The 15,511-nt window shown below is 35.5% G+C and overlaps 1 protein-coding gene across 1 annotated transcript; it reads left to right on the top strand.

Moving 5' to 3' along the window:
* The first annotated feature begins 11,126 nt into the window (after nucleotides 1-11,126).
* LOC120319977 (olfactory receptor 12D3-like) lies at nucleotides 11,127-12,065 on the top strand. The gene has a single exon (XM_039369372.1). It carries the CDS (start codon nucleotides 11,127-11,129, stop codon nucleotides 12,063-12,065), a length of 939 nt encoding a protein of 312 aa, XP_039225306.1.
* The last annotated feature ends 3,446 nt before the right edge of the window (nucleotides 12,066-15,511 follow it).

Below are 15,511 nucleotides of genomic sequence, written 5' to 3'. Positions count from 1 at the left end.
TAGGCAACCTCGGCTCTTTTATGACTCATAGACTTCAACTCCCAGAATTCCTGAGTCAGCAAAGCTGGGCTAGCTAGCTCTCTCCTGCCCTTCCTGCTTCCTGCTTCTTGCAGAGATACAGCAAAGGGAGGAGCTCTGCCCAAAAAGCTTTTCAGCTCTTGGAGAACACCGTGAGTCCACTCTCTTTTTTTTACACACACACACACACACACACACACACACACACACACACACACACACGAGGGGGGGTGGGAAGCGCAAGTGCCTCTCTCTGTCTCTGTCTCTGCAAATGGCAGAGGAGGCTGGGAGCTGCAGGGGAAGGCTCAAAGAGCCACATGCGGCTCCGGAGCTGAAGGTTGCCGACCTGTGGTCTATGGTTTATTTGATAATTGGTCTAAACTAGGATTTAAAAAAAAACACCCATGGAAATGAAAATCTTCCTGAAACTTTTTATATTGATAGAGCTCCTTTTCAAAAAGTAAAGAGGTACAACTTTGACTACTAAGAATTTCACTTTAAAAAGAAAAAAAAATGCTTAATACTCTCCAGGTTATGTCTTCATTTTAAATTAACTATTCCGATAGTTACCAGGTGACAGGACTTTACTGAGAAATCTAGGGTATTTTCTAAAAGATGTTCAGTTACAATTTATTTTGGGACGTAGTTTTCAACTTTACCCTAGATTAAATCTAATATAAGTATTTCTGTGTTTTGTATTAGTGATCAAAGACTAAGGCTGAAAATAACCTACTGCATATTCCGGCGTATAAGGCGACCCAGCGTATAAGACAACCCCCGTCTTCGGCGCCAAGTCGCATGCCTAGAAAGTCATTTTATACCCCGGAAACTACCATTATTTCTGGCATATAAGATGACTCGGCATATAAGATGACCCCCATCTTCGGCGCCAATTTTAAAGCTTGCAAAAGTCGTCTTATACACCGGAAAGTACGGTAATTAATTCCTCCCCACGTAAAACACTTTGTAACATTTCACAGCTTTAATAAAGCAATGGAAGTCTAAACAAAGTTAGTTCAATGTCAGCTTCAGATTCTTGTTTGTTTCTCCTTGCTGTTTCTTTACTAATATGGCAGGTCAATTTGTTTGAACGCAGTACTACTACTAATAATAATAATAATAGTAAAGTTGGAAGGGACTTTGGAGGTCATCTAGTCCAACCCCCTGCTCGGGCAGGAAACCCTACACCATTTCGGACAAATGGCTGTCCAGTCTCTTCTTAAAAACTTCCAGTGTTGGAGCATTTACTGCGTCTGGAGGCAAGCTGTTCCACTGATTACTTGTTCTCACTGTCAGGAAGTTTCTCCTTAGTTCTAGGTTGCTTCTCTCCTTGATTAGTTTCCACCCGTTGCTTCTTGTCCTGCCTTCAGGTGCTTTGTAAAATAGCTTAATTCCCTCTTCTTTATGGCAGCCCCTGAGATATTGGAATACTGCTATCATGTCCCCCCTTGTCCTTCTCTTCGTTAAACTATACATACCCAATTCTCGCAACCGTTCCTTATATGTTTTAGCCTCCAGTCCCCTAATCATCTTTGTTGCTCTTCTCTGTACTCTTTCTAGAGTCTCAACATCTTTTTTACATCGTGGTGACCAAAACTGGATGCAGTATTCCAAGTGTGGCCTTAACAAGGCATTGAAGAGTGGTATTAATACTTCGCGTGATCTTGATTCTATCCCTCTGTTAATGCAGCCTAGTACTGTGTTGGCCTTTTTGGCAGCTGCCGCACACTGCTGGCTCATATTTAACTGATTGTCTACTAGGACTCCGAGGGCCCTCTCACAGTTACTACTATTGAGCATGGTGCCACCTATGCTGTACTTGTGCATTTGGTTTTTCTTGCCTAAATGTAGAACCTTGCTTTTTTCACCTTTGAATTTCATTTTGTTAGTTAGTGCCCAGTGTTCAAGTCTGTCCAGATCCTTCTGTACCTGAAGCCTGTCTTCTGGAGTGTTGGCTATTCCTGCCAGCTTGGTGTCGTCTGCAAATTTGATGAGTTCCCCATCTATCCCTTCATCCAAATCGTTGATGAAAATGTTGAAGAGTACTGGGCCCAGAACAGAGCCCTGGGGCACCCCACTACACACTTTCCTCCATATAGATGCAGTTCCATTGAGGACCACTCACTGAGTACGGCCGGTCAGCCAGCTACGGATCCATCTGGTGGTGGTTCTGTCTACCCCACATTTTTCTATCTTGTCAAGTAGTAGGTTGTGATCTACTTTATCAAATGCCTTACTGAATCCAAGTAAATTATGTCCACAGCATTCCTCTGATCCACTAATTTTGTCACTTGGTCAAAGAATGCAATAAGATTTGTCTGGCATGATCTATTTTTGACAAACCCATGTTGGCTTTTAGTAATGACTTTGTTTGCCTCTAGGTGTTCGTTGATTCGTTGTTTGATTATCTTTTCCAGGATCTTCCCAGTTATTGAGGTCAGGCTGATAGGTCTGTAATTTCCTGGATCCATTTTTTTTCCTTTTTTGAGGATGGGAACTACATCAGCTCTTTTCCAGTCCTCTGATAGTTCCCCTGTGTTCCAGGATCTTTGAAAAATATAGTTCAGTGGCTCCAATATCACATCTGCCAGTTCCTTGAGAACTCTGGGGTGTAATCCATCTGGTCCTGGTGATTTGAACTCATCTAGGCTGGACAGGTGCTCACTTACCATTTTCTTGCCTATCTTAACTTGTGTTTCTATTTTGTTTTTTATGGCACTATTTTTGATAGGTTGATCTGTTTTTTCCCTTTGTGTAAAGACAGATGCAAAAATGAGTTAAATAGTTCTGCTTTCTCCCTGTTGCTTGTCACCTTCTTGCCACTTCCACCCACTAATGGACCAATCATTTCCTTCACTTTTTCTTGTTTTTTACATGTTGAAAGAAGCTTTTTTTGTTATTTTTGACTTTGGTCGCAAGCCTTAGTTCATTTTGAGCCTTGGCTTTCTTCACTTCATCTTTGCAGGCTCGGGCTATTTGCTGATATTCTGACTTAATTATGTTCCCCTCTTTCCACTTTCTGTACTTGTCCTTTTTATCTTTCAATTTGTCCGAGAGTTCTTTATGCAGCCATGCTGATTTCTTTTGAGAGCTGTTATTTTTCCTCTTTGTTGGTATTGTGCTAGACTGTGCTTTTATTATCTCATTTTTCAAAATTTCCCAAGCTTCTTGAGTTGTTTTCCCCTTGAGGATTCTTATCCATGGAATCCTTCCCAAGCCCTCTCTAAGTTTATTGAAATTACCTCTCTTGAAGTCCAAGACTCTAGTTTGACTGTGTTCTATTGGTTGTGCTTCTATAATGTTGAATTCTAATATTGCATGATCACTTCCTCCCAAGGTTCCTATGGCTTCAACACCGTCTATCATTTCATCTCTGTTAGTGAGAATTAGATCCAAAATGGCTAATCCCCTAGTTCCCTTCTCTACTTTTTGGGAGACAAAGTTGTCTGCTAGGTTTGCCAGGAACCTGTTTGATCTTCCACTTGGTGCGGAGTTTGTCTCCCAATTGATGTCAGGGTAGTTAAAGTCCCCCATTACTATTGTGATGTGCTTCCTACATACAAAACTCAGCAGCACTTTTTCATGTGGCTGCTGATAAAAACAGGATTGCCAAGATGATCACCAATGTCCAATAACGGATATGGCACAAGAAGAAGATAAACAAGAAAACTGAGCCTATCCCTATTGTGCAAACTGAAGATATCTAAAAGATACTCATTGATTCCATCATGAGCACTCTGAGGCAAATTTCAAATGAAATCAAATGAAAAAAAAATTCCAAGGATTGTGGAGTTGGGAAAAGATAATAAAATATACTGGAGTTAAGTTACTTATACATGTAGCCATTATAAATGCAAGGCAGTAAATTCAGGAAACTTTTTTCTCTACGAGGTAATAAGCAACTTTATACATCGGAAGTATATGAAATACTAGAAAGGTTGATATAATTATTAAGAATGTTTTTGTGAATTTAGTCATTGGAGATCTCAAAATATATTTGCATTAAAAAATACCCTCATTTATCCAAATTCTAATGACCTGTTTCTTAAGTGAGAACAATGTTTTGCCTAAAGTGAATAGTTATTTAATCTATCTTTTATTTATTATATCTATTTTATTAGACAATTTCTACAATTGTTTTCTTGTCACTTTTAGCCTCATCTGCTTTTCTTATTTGCAAAATCATTTTCAAATCTTGAACATCTTTTTTTTTTAGTGATGAAGAACCAAACAGAAGTGGAAATATTCATCTTGTTGGGCCTGAATTTGGAGGATTTGGAGCTTCAGTATATATTCTTTGCAATTTTTCTCCTACTCTATATGGCCACATTAGTGGGGAATGGAGCTATTGTGATTGTAGTTTTAGCTGAACCTTGTGTTCACAGCCCCATGTATTTTTTTCTTGGAAATCTTTCCTGCCTTGATATATTTCACTCGACAGCAACTATTCCAAAGAAGTTGTCTGGGTTTCTAACAGAATCACAAACAATCTCCTTCAATGGCTGCATGGTTCAGCTATTCTTTTTATATTTCTTAAGCAGTAGTGGAGGCATTCTCCTTGGAATCATGGCCTATGATCGCTATGTCGCACTATGCAACCCTCTGTGTTATACCATTACCATGAGAAAAGAGTGTTGTGTTTTAATGGCAACTGCCACTTTATTGACTGTTTTTTTTTTTTTTTCCATGCCTTGATGCATGCAGTGACGACAGCTCATCTTCCCTTCTGTGGGCCAAACCTAATTGAACACTTTGTCTGTGACATCAAGCAATTGTTGAAACTGGCCTGTGGAAGCACATACCTCAACCTCATGCTCCTTAGTATTGTAACCAGCTCTGTTGTTATGGGCCCCTTCATTTTTATACTCCTTTCCTATTTCTACATTATCACTTTCCTTCTCTTTAAAGTGCAGTCCCAAAGTGGTTGACAAAAAGCCTTCTTTACCTGTGGATCCCACCTAACTGTAGTGGCTTTACTCTAGATTTCTGTGTTGTCTAACTACATGCTTCCCATTGTGGGTAATTCCTCTCAATGAGATATGATAATAACCCTCTTTTATAGCACAATTACTCCAGTTTTGAATCCACTAATATATACTTTGAGAAATCGGGAAGTTAAAGTGACAATGAAAAAGTTTTTTGGCATAAAGTCTTACACATTTTGGTAAAAGGAAATGTTGGAAATGTATTCATGTCTAAAGAGATAATTATATAAGTGTACCATATATTCTTCACAAAACTAGCATTTTTAAAAACTTTTTGTACTATATATGTAAGAATTTCATTCACTTTATTATAATATTATTAATTAAGAAATATAATATTAATTTTAAATGATGATTTCCCTTCATATTGTGCCTACAAAATTTGTTTTTAAGTAATTTGTTGTGAAAAAGCAAGAAATTGAGTAGTTCAGGTTTCACTAAAAATTCATTTTAATTGAGATTTCCTGAATGAAGTTGGACTTGGTCATTTATTCTGATTTCTCAGACCAATTAAAGATCAACATCTTCTCTCAAAAAATACTCATGCATATGTTTCTTACCATTTCAGGAAAGTTATATTAGGTTGGGATCCCTAAAATACTGTGAAGTGATTGTGTTTTTTTTCCCTTTTTGAATATTCAATGATAATGAAAACTAATCTGAAAACTTATCGTGTGTTGAGGAGGAAATACACCTTTCTTTTCTCCATTTTAAAATATTCCTTCATATTCATCATTTATGTGAAATGAATGGGTTGAACCCAATCAGAGTTTGTGTTTTTGTTATCCTACAGTCAGTGAAATAAAACAAACTGTGAAAGTATTTAGGTTTTTTTTTTTTTTTTGCCCATTACAGTTAAAGTTAGAAGATATTGGATCTATTTTAAATAGAAAATGAAATGTGGATGATTTTTAATATGCAGCTTATAAATTCTAGCTACTTGTTATTATACTGGAGTATTATTTTGTTTGTGGAACAATTATTGCCTTAGAAAATTAATCTTGCCTAGTTAAATATTATCATTTGATAGAACAAATAGTTTACATTCTGAAATTTAGTAGAATTCTCTGAAAAAGAACACATTACTCCATGAATTGCATCTTCTTTTGTCCAGTTGCAGCCCATAATGTTTTGTGATGAAATCTAGGAAATCACTGGGAATATATTGTAGTTTGACAGTTTATTTCTTACAACCTATATAAATATACACAGTTGATCTGCTTCTCAAAGTAACATAACTTCAACTTGGGCAACAGATTTTTCTTTGGTAATGAACTATCTAAAATATATAAGAGAAATAAATATTTGATTTGGACATTTTATTTTCAGAATTTTTATTTGATCTATTTTTTTTCTTTGCATCATGGAAATGTGCTGGTATCCCTTTATGGAATATCTTAACAATGGATACATTCAACTGCAGAGAATCATAAGAAAAATATTGAATACACCATGGTAATACACAAACATAATCCTGGGGTGGCTGATGATGATGAATTCACCTAACTCATTTAAACATATTCTGAAATGGCAAAATATTTGTACTTATTCTGTTTCATTGATTTTAATATAATCTGTTTTGAATCAGCTAATATATTTGAAGTAATCAAAGTACTATCATAAAAGATAGAACAAACACAAGGCAAAAACAAAGTAATATATATATATATATATATATATATATATATATATATATATATATATATATATATATATATATATATGTTTTCTGAGGTTTTCGCGGGTATTTGTATGTAGGTCTTTGGTTGTTCGGGTTTTCTCCCACGTAAAATTGGAAGTGTCTTGGCGACGTTTCGACGAAGTCACATTCGTCATCTTCAGGCTGGTGCTTTCAGCTTCGTGCCTCGAGCAGCAATGTGTGGTCTTAGCTGTTTCTTCCTTTTAACTGCCAGTGGGGGTATGAACTGATTGGGTGGGAGCTTGGTTAACCAATCAGAACACACCTCCAACAACCAAAGACCCTATATATATATATATATATATATATATATATATATATATATATATATATATATATATTATTGAGTAATAATATTAAAAATATGAACCCTGGGTATATTCATGTTAAAATAAAATGAGCACCAAGGTAATTAAAACTATAAAAGTTTAATTTAAAAACACCAAGTTTTCGTCGTCACCTGCCGGCATCATCAGGGCTTAAAACGCCAGAGAGTGGGAGAGTCTCTTATAAGCAAGCCAGAGTCTGCGCCCGGCTCCTTGATCTCATTATCGGACCTATTTGGATAGATTGTACTCCGGTGATCCGTTTCTTCCTGCACCCCTTATCTACGTGTATGTCCTCATTTGCCTTCTTTTCCTTGGATTCTAGGGTGGGTGGGGCAACCTCCCTATCCCCCTGGTTGCCCCCCTCCTTTGATCCATTCTCTCCCTCTTTCCTCTTTTTCCAATCCACATCCATGCAGCTATTCTCTCTACGAGTGCTTTCCCTTTCTTCCCTAACGCCTCCCCCATTCACATGTTTATATGTATGATGTATTTTTTTAAAAAAATAAGTCCAGAATAGGATTTCAAAAGTATCTGAAAGAAGAAAAATCCTTCTCAGCCTTTTTAGAAGGCAACCAAGATAAGAGCTCCCTTTCAGAAAGCAAACATAAGTAATTTCTATCACATACTTTTTAAAATGAAAAATATTAATATTGACTATCAGTGATGGCGAACCTTTTAGAGACCGAGTGCCCAAAAAGCCAGCCCCTGCCTGCCTCTGCCCTGCCTGCCTGCAGGGCCACTCACCGCCTCCACAGCCTGCCGCAGATCATCCAGGCAGCCCAGGAGTGCCATGGCGGCCACGCCCTCCACCCACACCCCGCAACATGATCTGCACACAATGGGCTCAAGGGTGGAGTCTTGTCCCCAGTGCCTGGCTGCCATGTCCTTGGCTGTGCTGCTCTGTGTGGACCACGCTTGGTGGCAACTCTCCTCCAGGGGGTCTGCTGGTGAGGAGGGGCCATGGGAGGAGATGGAGCTGAGGCGACGGTGCGGGTGCCCACAGAGAGGGCTCTGGGTGTCACCTCTGGCACATGTGCCATAGGTTCACCACCACTGGACTAGATTATCTCTTGTTGCTAAAGTATGCATATTATACATTATTTCTAAAACTATCAAATTTTTGGTAGTTTAATGAATTTTTTCAGAATAAAATCTACTTTTGGATACATTTTACACCTTTAATCTAGACTAAATGAAGTATTATTTCTACTATATTTTTCATTAATAAGTATAGTTTTTAAAACTGAAAATTTATTAATCATATCCTTCCTGTACAATATATATGCCAACATTATAACTGGGTAGCAACCAGCCAATGGTGTGCCAATAAGTATTATACAATAAATATTATATGATTATACAATAAGTGTAATGATCAACGCTGCTGACTTCCTTGCCCCATCATACATCTTAGCAAATCTTCCAACTGCTGATCAGCATTGGCTTAGATATGTTCTCAACCAGCTTGCAAAATTCCTAAACATTAACACATGTTATCTCATTACCCAATCTAAGCCAGCTCTAGAACCCCACTGCATCAGAACATTTTTAAATTTTATGTATTCATGAAGATTTTTAATTGCCCTTTATGTGCTATTATGAAATAATTAAAGTTTGATGGACAAAGGAATGATTATTAGTGCTCTAACATTGCTTGGAAACCTAAAAATAATGTATAACAAAAAAAATTGAGATTTCCATTCAGACTTAAAAATCACCATTTCTTTTTGATTCAACAGTGTTACCATATTATTATTTTTAGGCCTTTTTATGGGTATCTTGATTTGTGAAATCAAAATATTCTGATTTCACAAAGCATAAGCCCCATAAATGACATTTTCCTTAACCACTATACAATACTAACTTTCCCGATTCATAGCTAACTTCATAAATTCATAGTCCTGCATTCAGAGCAAATTAACTTAAAATGAATAAAGTGGCTTCAGTCAGAGTGTGTTTTTTTAAAAAATAAATAAATCAATAGATTAACCAGATGAAAATAAAAGTGAGATAGGCAAATTCAGTTATACAAATTAAATACATATGTTTTATGACATTGCAATATTTTTTAAGTAATTGGATGTGATTTATAAATAAAAAAAAAATAAAGATTTAACATGCATCTGAAGACTGATTGCTTTTCAGTATTCTAGTCCTTTTTTCATGTAAAGTTAAAAAAGGATAAAGGAGTCCCTTTGGATTTCATTCCACTAGCTATACCAACTTTATGGGATGGGTGCTCATCTCTGTTTCAAGGGCATTGAGCCAGCACTGTCTGAAGATGGGTTTCCATACTAATAGGGCCAGCATGATGTCACAGAGTGCTGTTACATTCCCACCGAAGTAATTCAGTTTAATTTTCATGTACATTTTGGAGGGTTATGAATAAATAAAGAAAGAAAATGAACAAATTATAGCAAACGTCTTGTTTTTTATTGTCAGTAAGGAAAAAAAATGTGGCACTATTTCAAGGCCTTGGAAAATAACCTTGGTAATTAAAAATATACTAAAATAGCATTAATTGCTGAAACAAAAATTCCCCCCCCCACACAGGAACACAGAACACAGAAGGATTGTTCCTTCTTTCTCCCATGGCATCCAATAATGTTTTTAAAATTAAATATGAAGAGCTAGAAATCACTGGGAATATATTCTGCTCTAGGGATTTATTTTTGATACCATTTAAATACACACAGTTGGATTCCTGTCACTTATGCTTGAAATTTTTATTCTTGATAGGGAGGAGATATTCTTAAGGTATGAATAGTCTGTATATCTAACAAATGTAAATTAACTACAGGCAGTTAATTTATTCATGGGGATTCTATTTGATCAATTCTTCCTTTTCATCTTATGCAAATATGCAATTATCCTTTTTGAGACATCTTAAGAACTGATACATCAAGGGAAAGACATGGGAGGAAATGGGATGCACACCATGATAATATATCGAAAAACTCCTACACATAATAATATATACTATGTATATTGTAACTTATTTGTTGACTAGAATGAACTATGGTTTCAAAAGAATCTGAAGAAAGAAAAATCTTCCTGAGACTTTCTGCAAAACTGTTAAGTTAGAGTCCCCCTTCAGGAAGCAGAGATTTTAATGTCTCTTTCTGTGTACTGTATGTTTAAGAATAATTTAAAAAGTTAATACTATCCAGGTTATAATATCTCTCCATGTTAGACTATACTATGCACCATTTCTGTATTATTACAATGGCAGCATTTTCATAAAGATATATGAAACTCAGTTACAGTTTATTCTTGGATTCAGTTTTCAGTCCTTACCTACATTAAATGTAGTATAAATGTTATGTATTTGCATAAAAATACAGAAACAGGACAGGTTCATTGTTGCTAACAAAGAATGGATACATAGCTTTTTTATATTATGGCTCTCTAAATAATTCCACATATTTAAATTATGACCTGGTTTATTCAATTATTTATGCTACATTACAATATTTCTACCATTGTGAGAAAAACCATTGTTTTGCTTCAGCTATATTCTTTTTAACCTATCCTTTGTTTCTTAGATGTATCTTCTTAGTTAATTTCCATTATATTATTTTGCCACATATTTAATCTCTTTGCCATAGCTAGTCATCAGAATCAGGCAGAGCCTTCATTTCTTTTTTGAGGGATACCCTCTTGTGACATCTATAGTTCAGTGGCTACTCTTTCTAATTAGGATACTCTTTAAAAAAAACAAAACAAAAACCCATCCAAGTTACATATTTGATCATCTTACTGCAAATATTCCAATCCACCGAGGAATGAAAGAGTTGTATTTTAGCCTTTTTGGAGTTAAATAACTATACAACTACAATCTCCTTTACTGATATTATTAATGCTTATGCCTTAATTTCTACCATAGAGAAAAATGAGCTTTGCTTCAGATAAATAGCTTGCTTTCTGTTCTTTATTTCTCCGACATATCATACTGGTCACATTTCATTATTACTATTCTCTTTCCATACTTTTATATACTTCTATCTTTCTGGTCATAAGAAACTGGCAAAATATTAATCAATAGGTATTTGTTGTTTCCATCCACATTCATAACTTTATGCTTCTTTTTTAGTTATGGAGAACCAAACCAAAGTGGAACAATTCATTTTGCTGGGACTAAAGAATGATTTGCAATTCCAGTATATAACATTTGGAATTTTTCTTCTGTTGTACTTGGCCACATTAATGGGGAATGGAGCTATTGTGATGGTAGTTTTAGCTGAGCCTCGCCTTCACAAACCCATGTATTTTTTCCTTGGAAATCTTTCCTCCCTTGACATCATTCACTCCACAATAACTATTCCAAAGATGCTACAAGGATTTCTAGTAGAGCTACAAACCATCTCCTTCAATGGCTGCATGGTCCAGCTCTTCTTCTTCTACTTCATTGGTGGAACTGAAGGCATACTTCTTGGAATCATGGCCTATGATCGCTATGTTGCAATATGCAACCCTTTGCGTTATACTCTCATCATGAGAAAAGATATCTGTATCTTAATGGCAATAGCTGCCTGGTCTATGGCCTTTTTCCATGCCTTGATGCATACAATCATGACTGTTCATCTTCCTTTCTGTGGACCAAATATAATTGAGCACTTTATCTGTGACATCAAGCCTTTGTTAAAACTGGCCTGTGGAAGCATACACCTCAATCTCATGCTCCTCAGTATTGTAACCAGCTGTGTTGTTATGAGTCCTTTTATCTTCATACTCTTCTCCTACTTTTATATTATTACTTACCTTCTCTTTAAAGTGCAATCCAAAAGTGGTTGGCAAAAAGCCTTCTCCACCTGTGGATCCCATCTAACTGTAGTGGCTTTAGTCTATATTCCTGTGTTGTTCAACTACATGCTTCCCAGTGTGGGTACCTCCTCTCAGCAAGACATGACAATAACACTCATATATAGTGCAGTTACTCCAGTACTGAACCCATTTATTTATACCCTGAGAAACAAGGAAGTTAAAATGACATTGAGAGTGATTTTTGGCAGAAAAATATTCACCTTTTGGTAAAAGAAGATGATCTCTCTCTCTCTCTCTCTCTCTCTCTCTCTCTCTCTCTCTCTCTCTCTCTCTCTCTCTCTCGTGTGTGTGTGTGTGTGTATAAAAACATGTGATCACCAGGAAAGTATAAAACAATAAAAGTTTTAATAAATGCCAACATCATCAGAGTATATACAGGTCAATGGGAGAAACCATTTATAAATAAGCCAGCATCTGTGCTTGACTTCTAGACCTCGTGACGGGTCCTGGCCAGCCAATCATTGTCCCCGTCGTAATCCCTATAAAACTAGGTAGTTTATCCTTGCTGCCCTTGTCCGCATGTGCATTAACACTTACTCCCCCATTTCTCTGTGCCTGTAAATCAGGAGGATGTTTAGTCCTTCTCCAGTCCATTTATATATACATCATATAAAAATGCATATTTCTAAGGTTATCTAATGCTGGCATTTTATTGAAAACCTGCATTTTTTTCAGAATGAAATCTGATTTTTCACCTTTAAACTAGATTAAATGAAGAATTCTTTTTGGTATAGTTTGCATTAACATGTAACATTTTTAAAATTGAAATTTCTTGATCATGATCTTCCTGTACAACATATATGCCAATATTTTTAGCCAGCTAGTGTTGTGCTGATAAATGTACAGCAACCAGTCCTCTTACCATGCTGCACAGAAAGCATCCTAACATGCTAGAATTACAATTTAGCAATATTCTCAAGCTTGAAAAATTTCTAGGATATCACTGCAGGATTAATAAGACATTAATAAGATAATAATTAATAAGACATTAATAATAGAATATTGAATTTTATGAATTCAGAATGATCTTCAATTGCTCTTTATGAGCTGTTGTGAAATAATTTAAGTTTGATGGATAAAAGAGACGACTAAATATAATTGGGTATTAGTTCTCTAACTTTGCTTGGAAAGCTAAAATAGTTTACATCAAATATTTTATTACTTTCGTAGTCTATTATTAAATATCACAGTTTCTGCTACTGCTGAATTGTTTGTAGTTTTAACTGTTGCTAGGACATCTTAGGGACAACAAAGTGAGCAACAATAAGCTCTCAATGTTAAAGCAACCAAGTAAGTTGTACACTATCTATTATAAAAGAGAGGAGTTTATTTAATAAAATAAGATGGGGGGGGTAAATTAAATTAATTTATTATCTTCCTCTAATCCACAGTTGTTTCTCTTTGTAAGTTTTTTTGCTCTGATAAGGTCTATTTGTGTAACAGCAGGCAATAGCATGCTACTCAAAGAAGAAGAAGAAATTAACACATTCCAAAAAAAGTCTGATAGAACAGCTACTCTACATAAAAAACAAACTCATTTCTCCATGTCAAAACACTCCTGAGGTTAGTATCCTGTTGGTGGCTTCTGGCATGTGTTTAATGTAGGTTGAAGTTTGATGCCTTCTAGTCAGTTTTTGATTTATGGTGACTATGTGGACAAGCCCCTGCTGTTTTCTTGGCAAATTTTTTTCAAAAGTGATTTGCCATTGCTTCCTTCCTAGGACTGAGAGTGACTGACCCAAGACCATCCAATTGGTTTTATATCTAAAGTGGGGCTAGAACCTATGATTTCCCAGTTTCTAGCCTGGTGGTTTAACCACCTCACCAAAGTGGCTCTCTGTTGCTATTAATGTGTATGAATTGTACCAGTTATGCTACAATTGGTTAAGTGGATAGATATCATTTTGTAAAATTATATGGGTATTCCCTGCATTGAGATAAGCAGGAACTAGATTCTAATCATCACAATAAACACCAGATAATGACATGGCAATAAAAAAAGAAATACCCTAATCAACACATCCTGCCCAAATACATAAAAGGATATTTGTAAAAGCAGCTTCATATAAATAGGCAACCGCCCTCACTACCCATGCCAAGGCACTGCTAATAGTACCCAGACTTTTAATAAAACATTTTCAAGAAGAGTGAGCTTAGAGAAAACTCAATCCAGAGCTATATTCATTCTACACTAATGCTACCTATGTTATATGAACTCAATGTTTATGAATGAATATTATTTCACATTTTGTAAATAATGTCAGATCTGTGATAGATTACAACTGCATGGACCAGCATTGAAGAAATAGGGAGCACATAGATGCAATAATGATTTTCCTTTATGCTACTGTTGAATGATTAGGAAATTGTCTGCATATGTAATTGTTGGTAATACAACCTAGGAATCAATAAGTCATCAAGAATAAGCTCTAAGACACATGAAATAATAATAGGTTATCAATGACCACCCTTTAATAAAGCAATATGGATGTTAAATAAGATTAACTAATTATCTTTAGCTGTTGATTAATTTTTCTTACAATATGTATGCATGTTTGTATGTATATCACATGTTCATATGGCTGGCCATATCACACAAATTGACTCTGGGCAGTGTGCAATAAAAATATTAAAACACTACTTTAAAAAATTAATTAAACATGAGCAAAAACAATATTGTGAAAAGGTCAAAATTAGAATATTATATATGTACAGGTTCCTTGCTGCTTTGGATTCCTCTGGTCTGATAAAAGAACCTTTTTTTTTTTTTAATCTATGTACTAGCAAGTGTATTTCTTTGAAACTAATATTAGTGAAATGAAAATGAAAATAATAAAAGTTATCTCATAGGCAATGTGCAAGCAGAAAGTGTTTATGAAATGTTTATATGATAGTTCTATGATGGGCAAATTGAAACACGTTTCACATTAAATACAATTCCACAAACTTCATTGGAAGAATTATGGGATTGGGTTTTCCATATGAAATACTGTAGAAGTTCATCTTTTAGACTCAAGGCACAGAATTTAAAGTAGCATCCTTCTTTGTCAGATATGACAAAGAACATTATATGATCAATTTCTTACTAATAAGGTTTGATAATGCATGCATGGGTTTTGCCACTGTAGAGCTTTAACTATTTATGTTACATCATTTATCTAAATACTTAACACCTCATCCCAATTTTTACCATAGAGAGGAGTGAGTTTTGCTTCAGATAAGTAGCTTGTTATATATTCATTATTTCTGTTGCCAAGCTTGATATACTTCTTTGTGATCATATGAAACTGGAAAAACACTAATCAACACTTATTTAATATTTCTATCCACATTTACAAATTTCTGCTTCCTTTTTAGTTATGGAGAACCAAACTAAGGTGGAATAATTCATCTTGCTGAGACTAAAGAATGATTTGGAACTTCAGAATGGATTTTTTGGAATTTTTCTTCTGTTGTATATAACCACATTAGTAGGCAATGGTACTATTGTGATTGTACTTGATTACAACATGTGTCTTTCTTTAATGCCGCGAACTCCAAAACATAAAGGGAACCACATCAGCTCTTTTCCAATCCTCATGTAATTCCTCAGTATTTCAGGATTTTTTAAATATATGGTTCAGTGGTTCTGAGATAACATATGTCAGCTCCTTCAG

This window comes from Crotalus tigris, unplaced genomic scaffold (assembly GCF_016545835.1).
Source record: "Crotalus tigris isolate CLP2741 ecotype Arizona unplaced genomic scaffold, ASM1654583v1 scf7180000021055.717220, whole genome shotgun sequence".
In the NCBI taxonomy this organism is placed as follows: Eukaryota; Metazoa; Chordata; class Lepidosauria; order Squamata; family Viperidae; genus Crotalus; species Crotalus tigris.
The sequence above is the reverse complement of the archived record's forward strand: the minus strand, read 5'-3'. Positions and strand labels throughout refer to the sequence as shown.

Bases quoted from the DNA above. Each gene is read 5' to 3' on its own strand.
- LOC120319977 (XM_039369372.1), top strand. From the start codon at position 11,127: ATGGAGAACCAAACCAAAGTGGAACAATTCATTTTGCTGGGACTAAAG.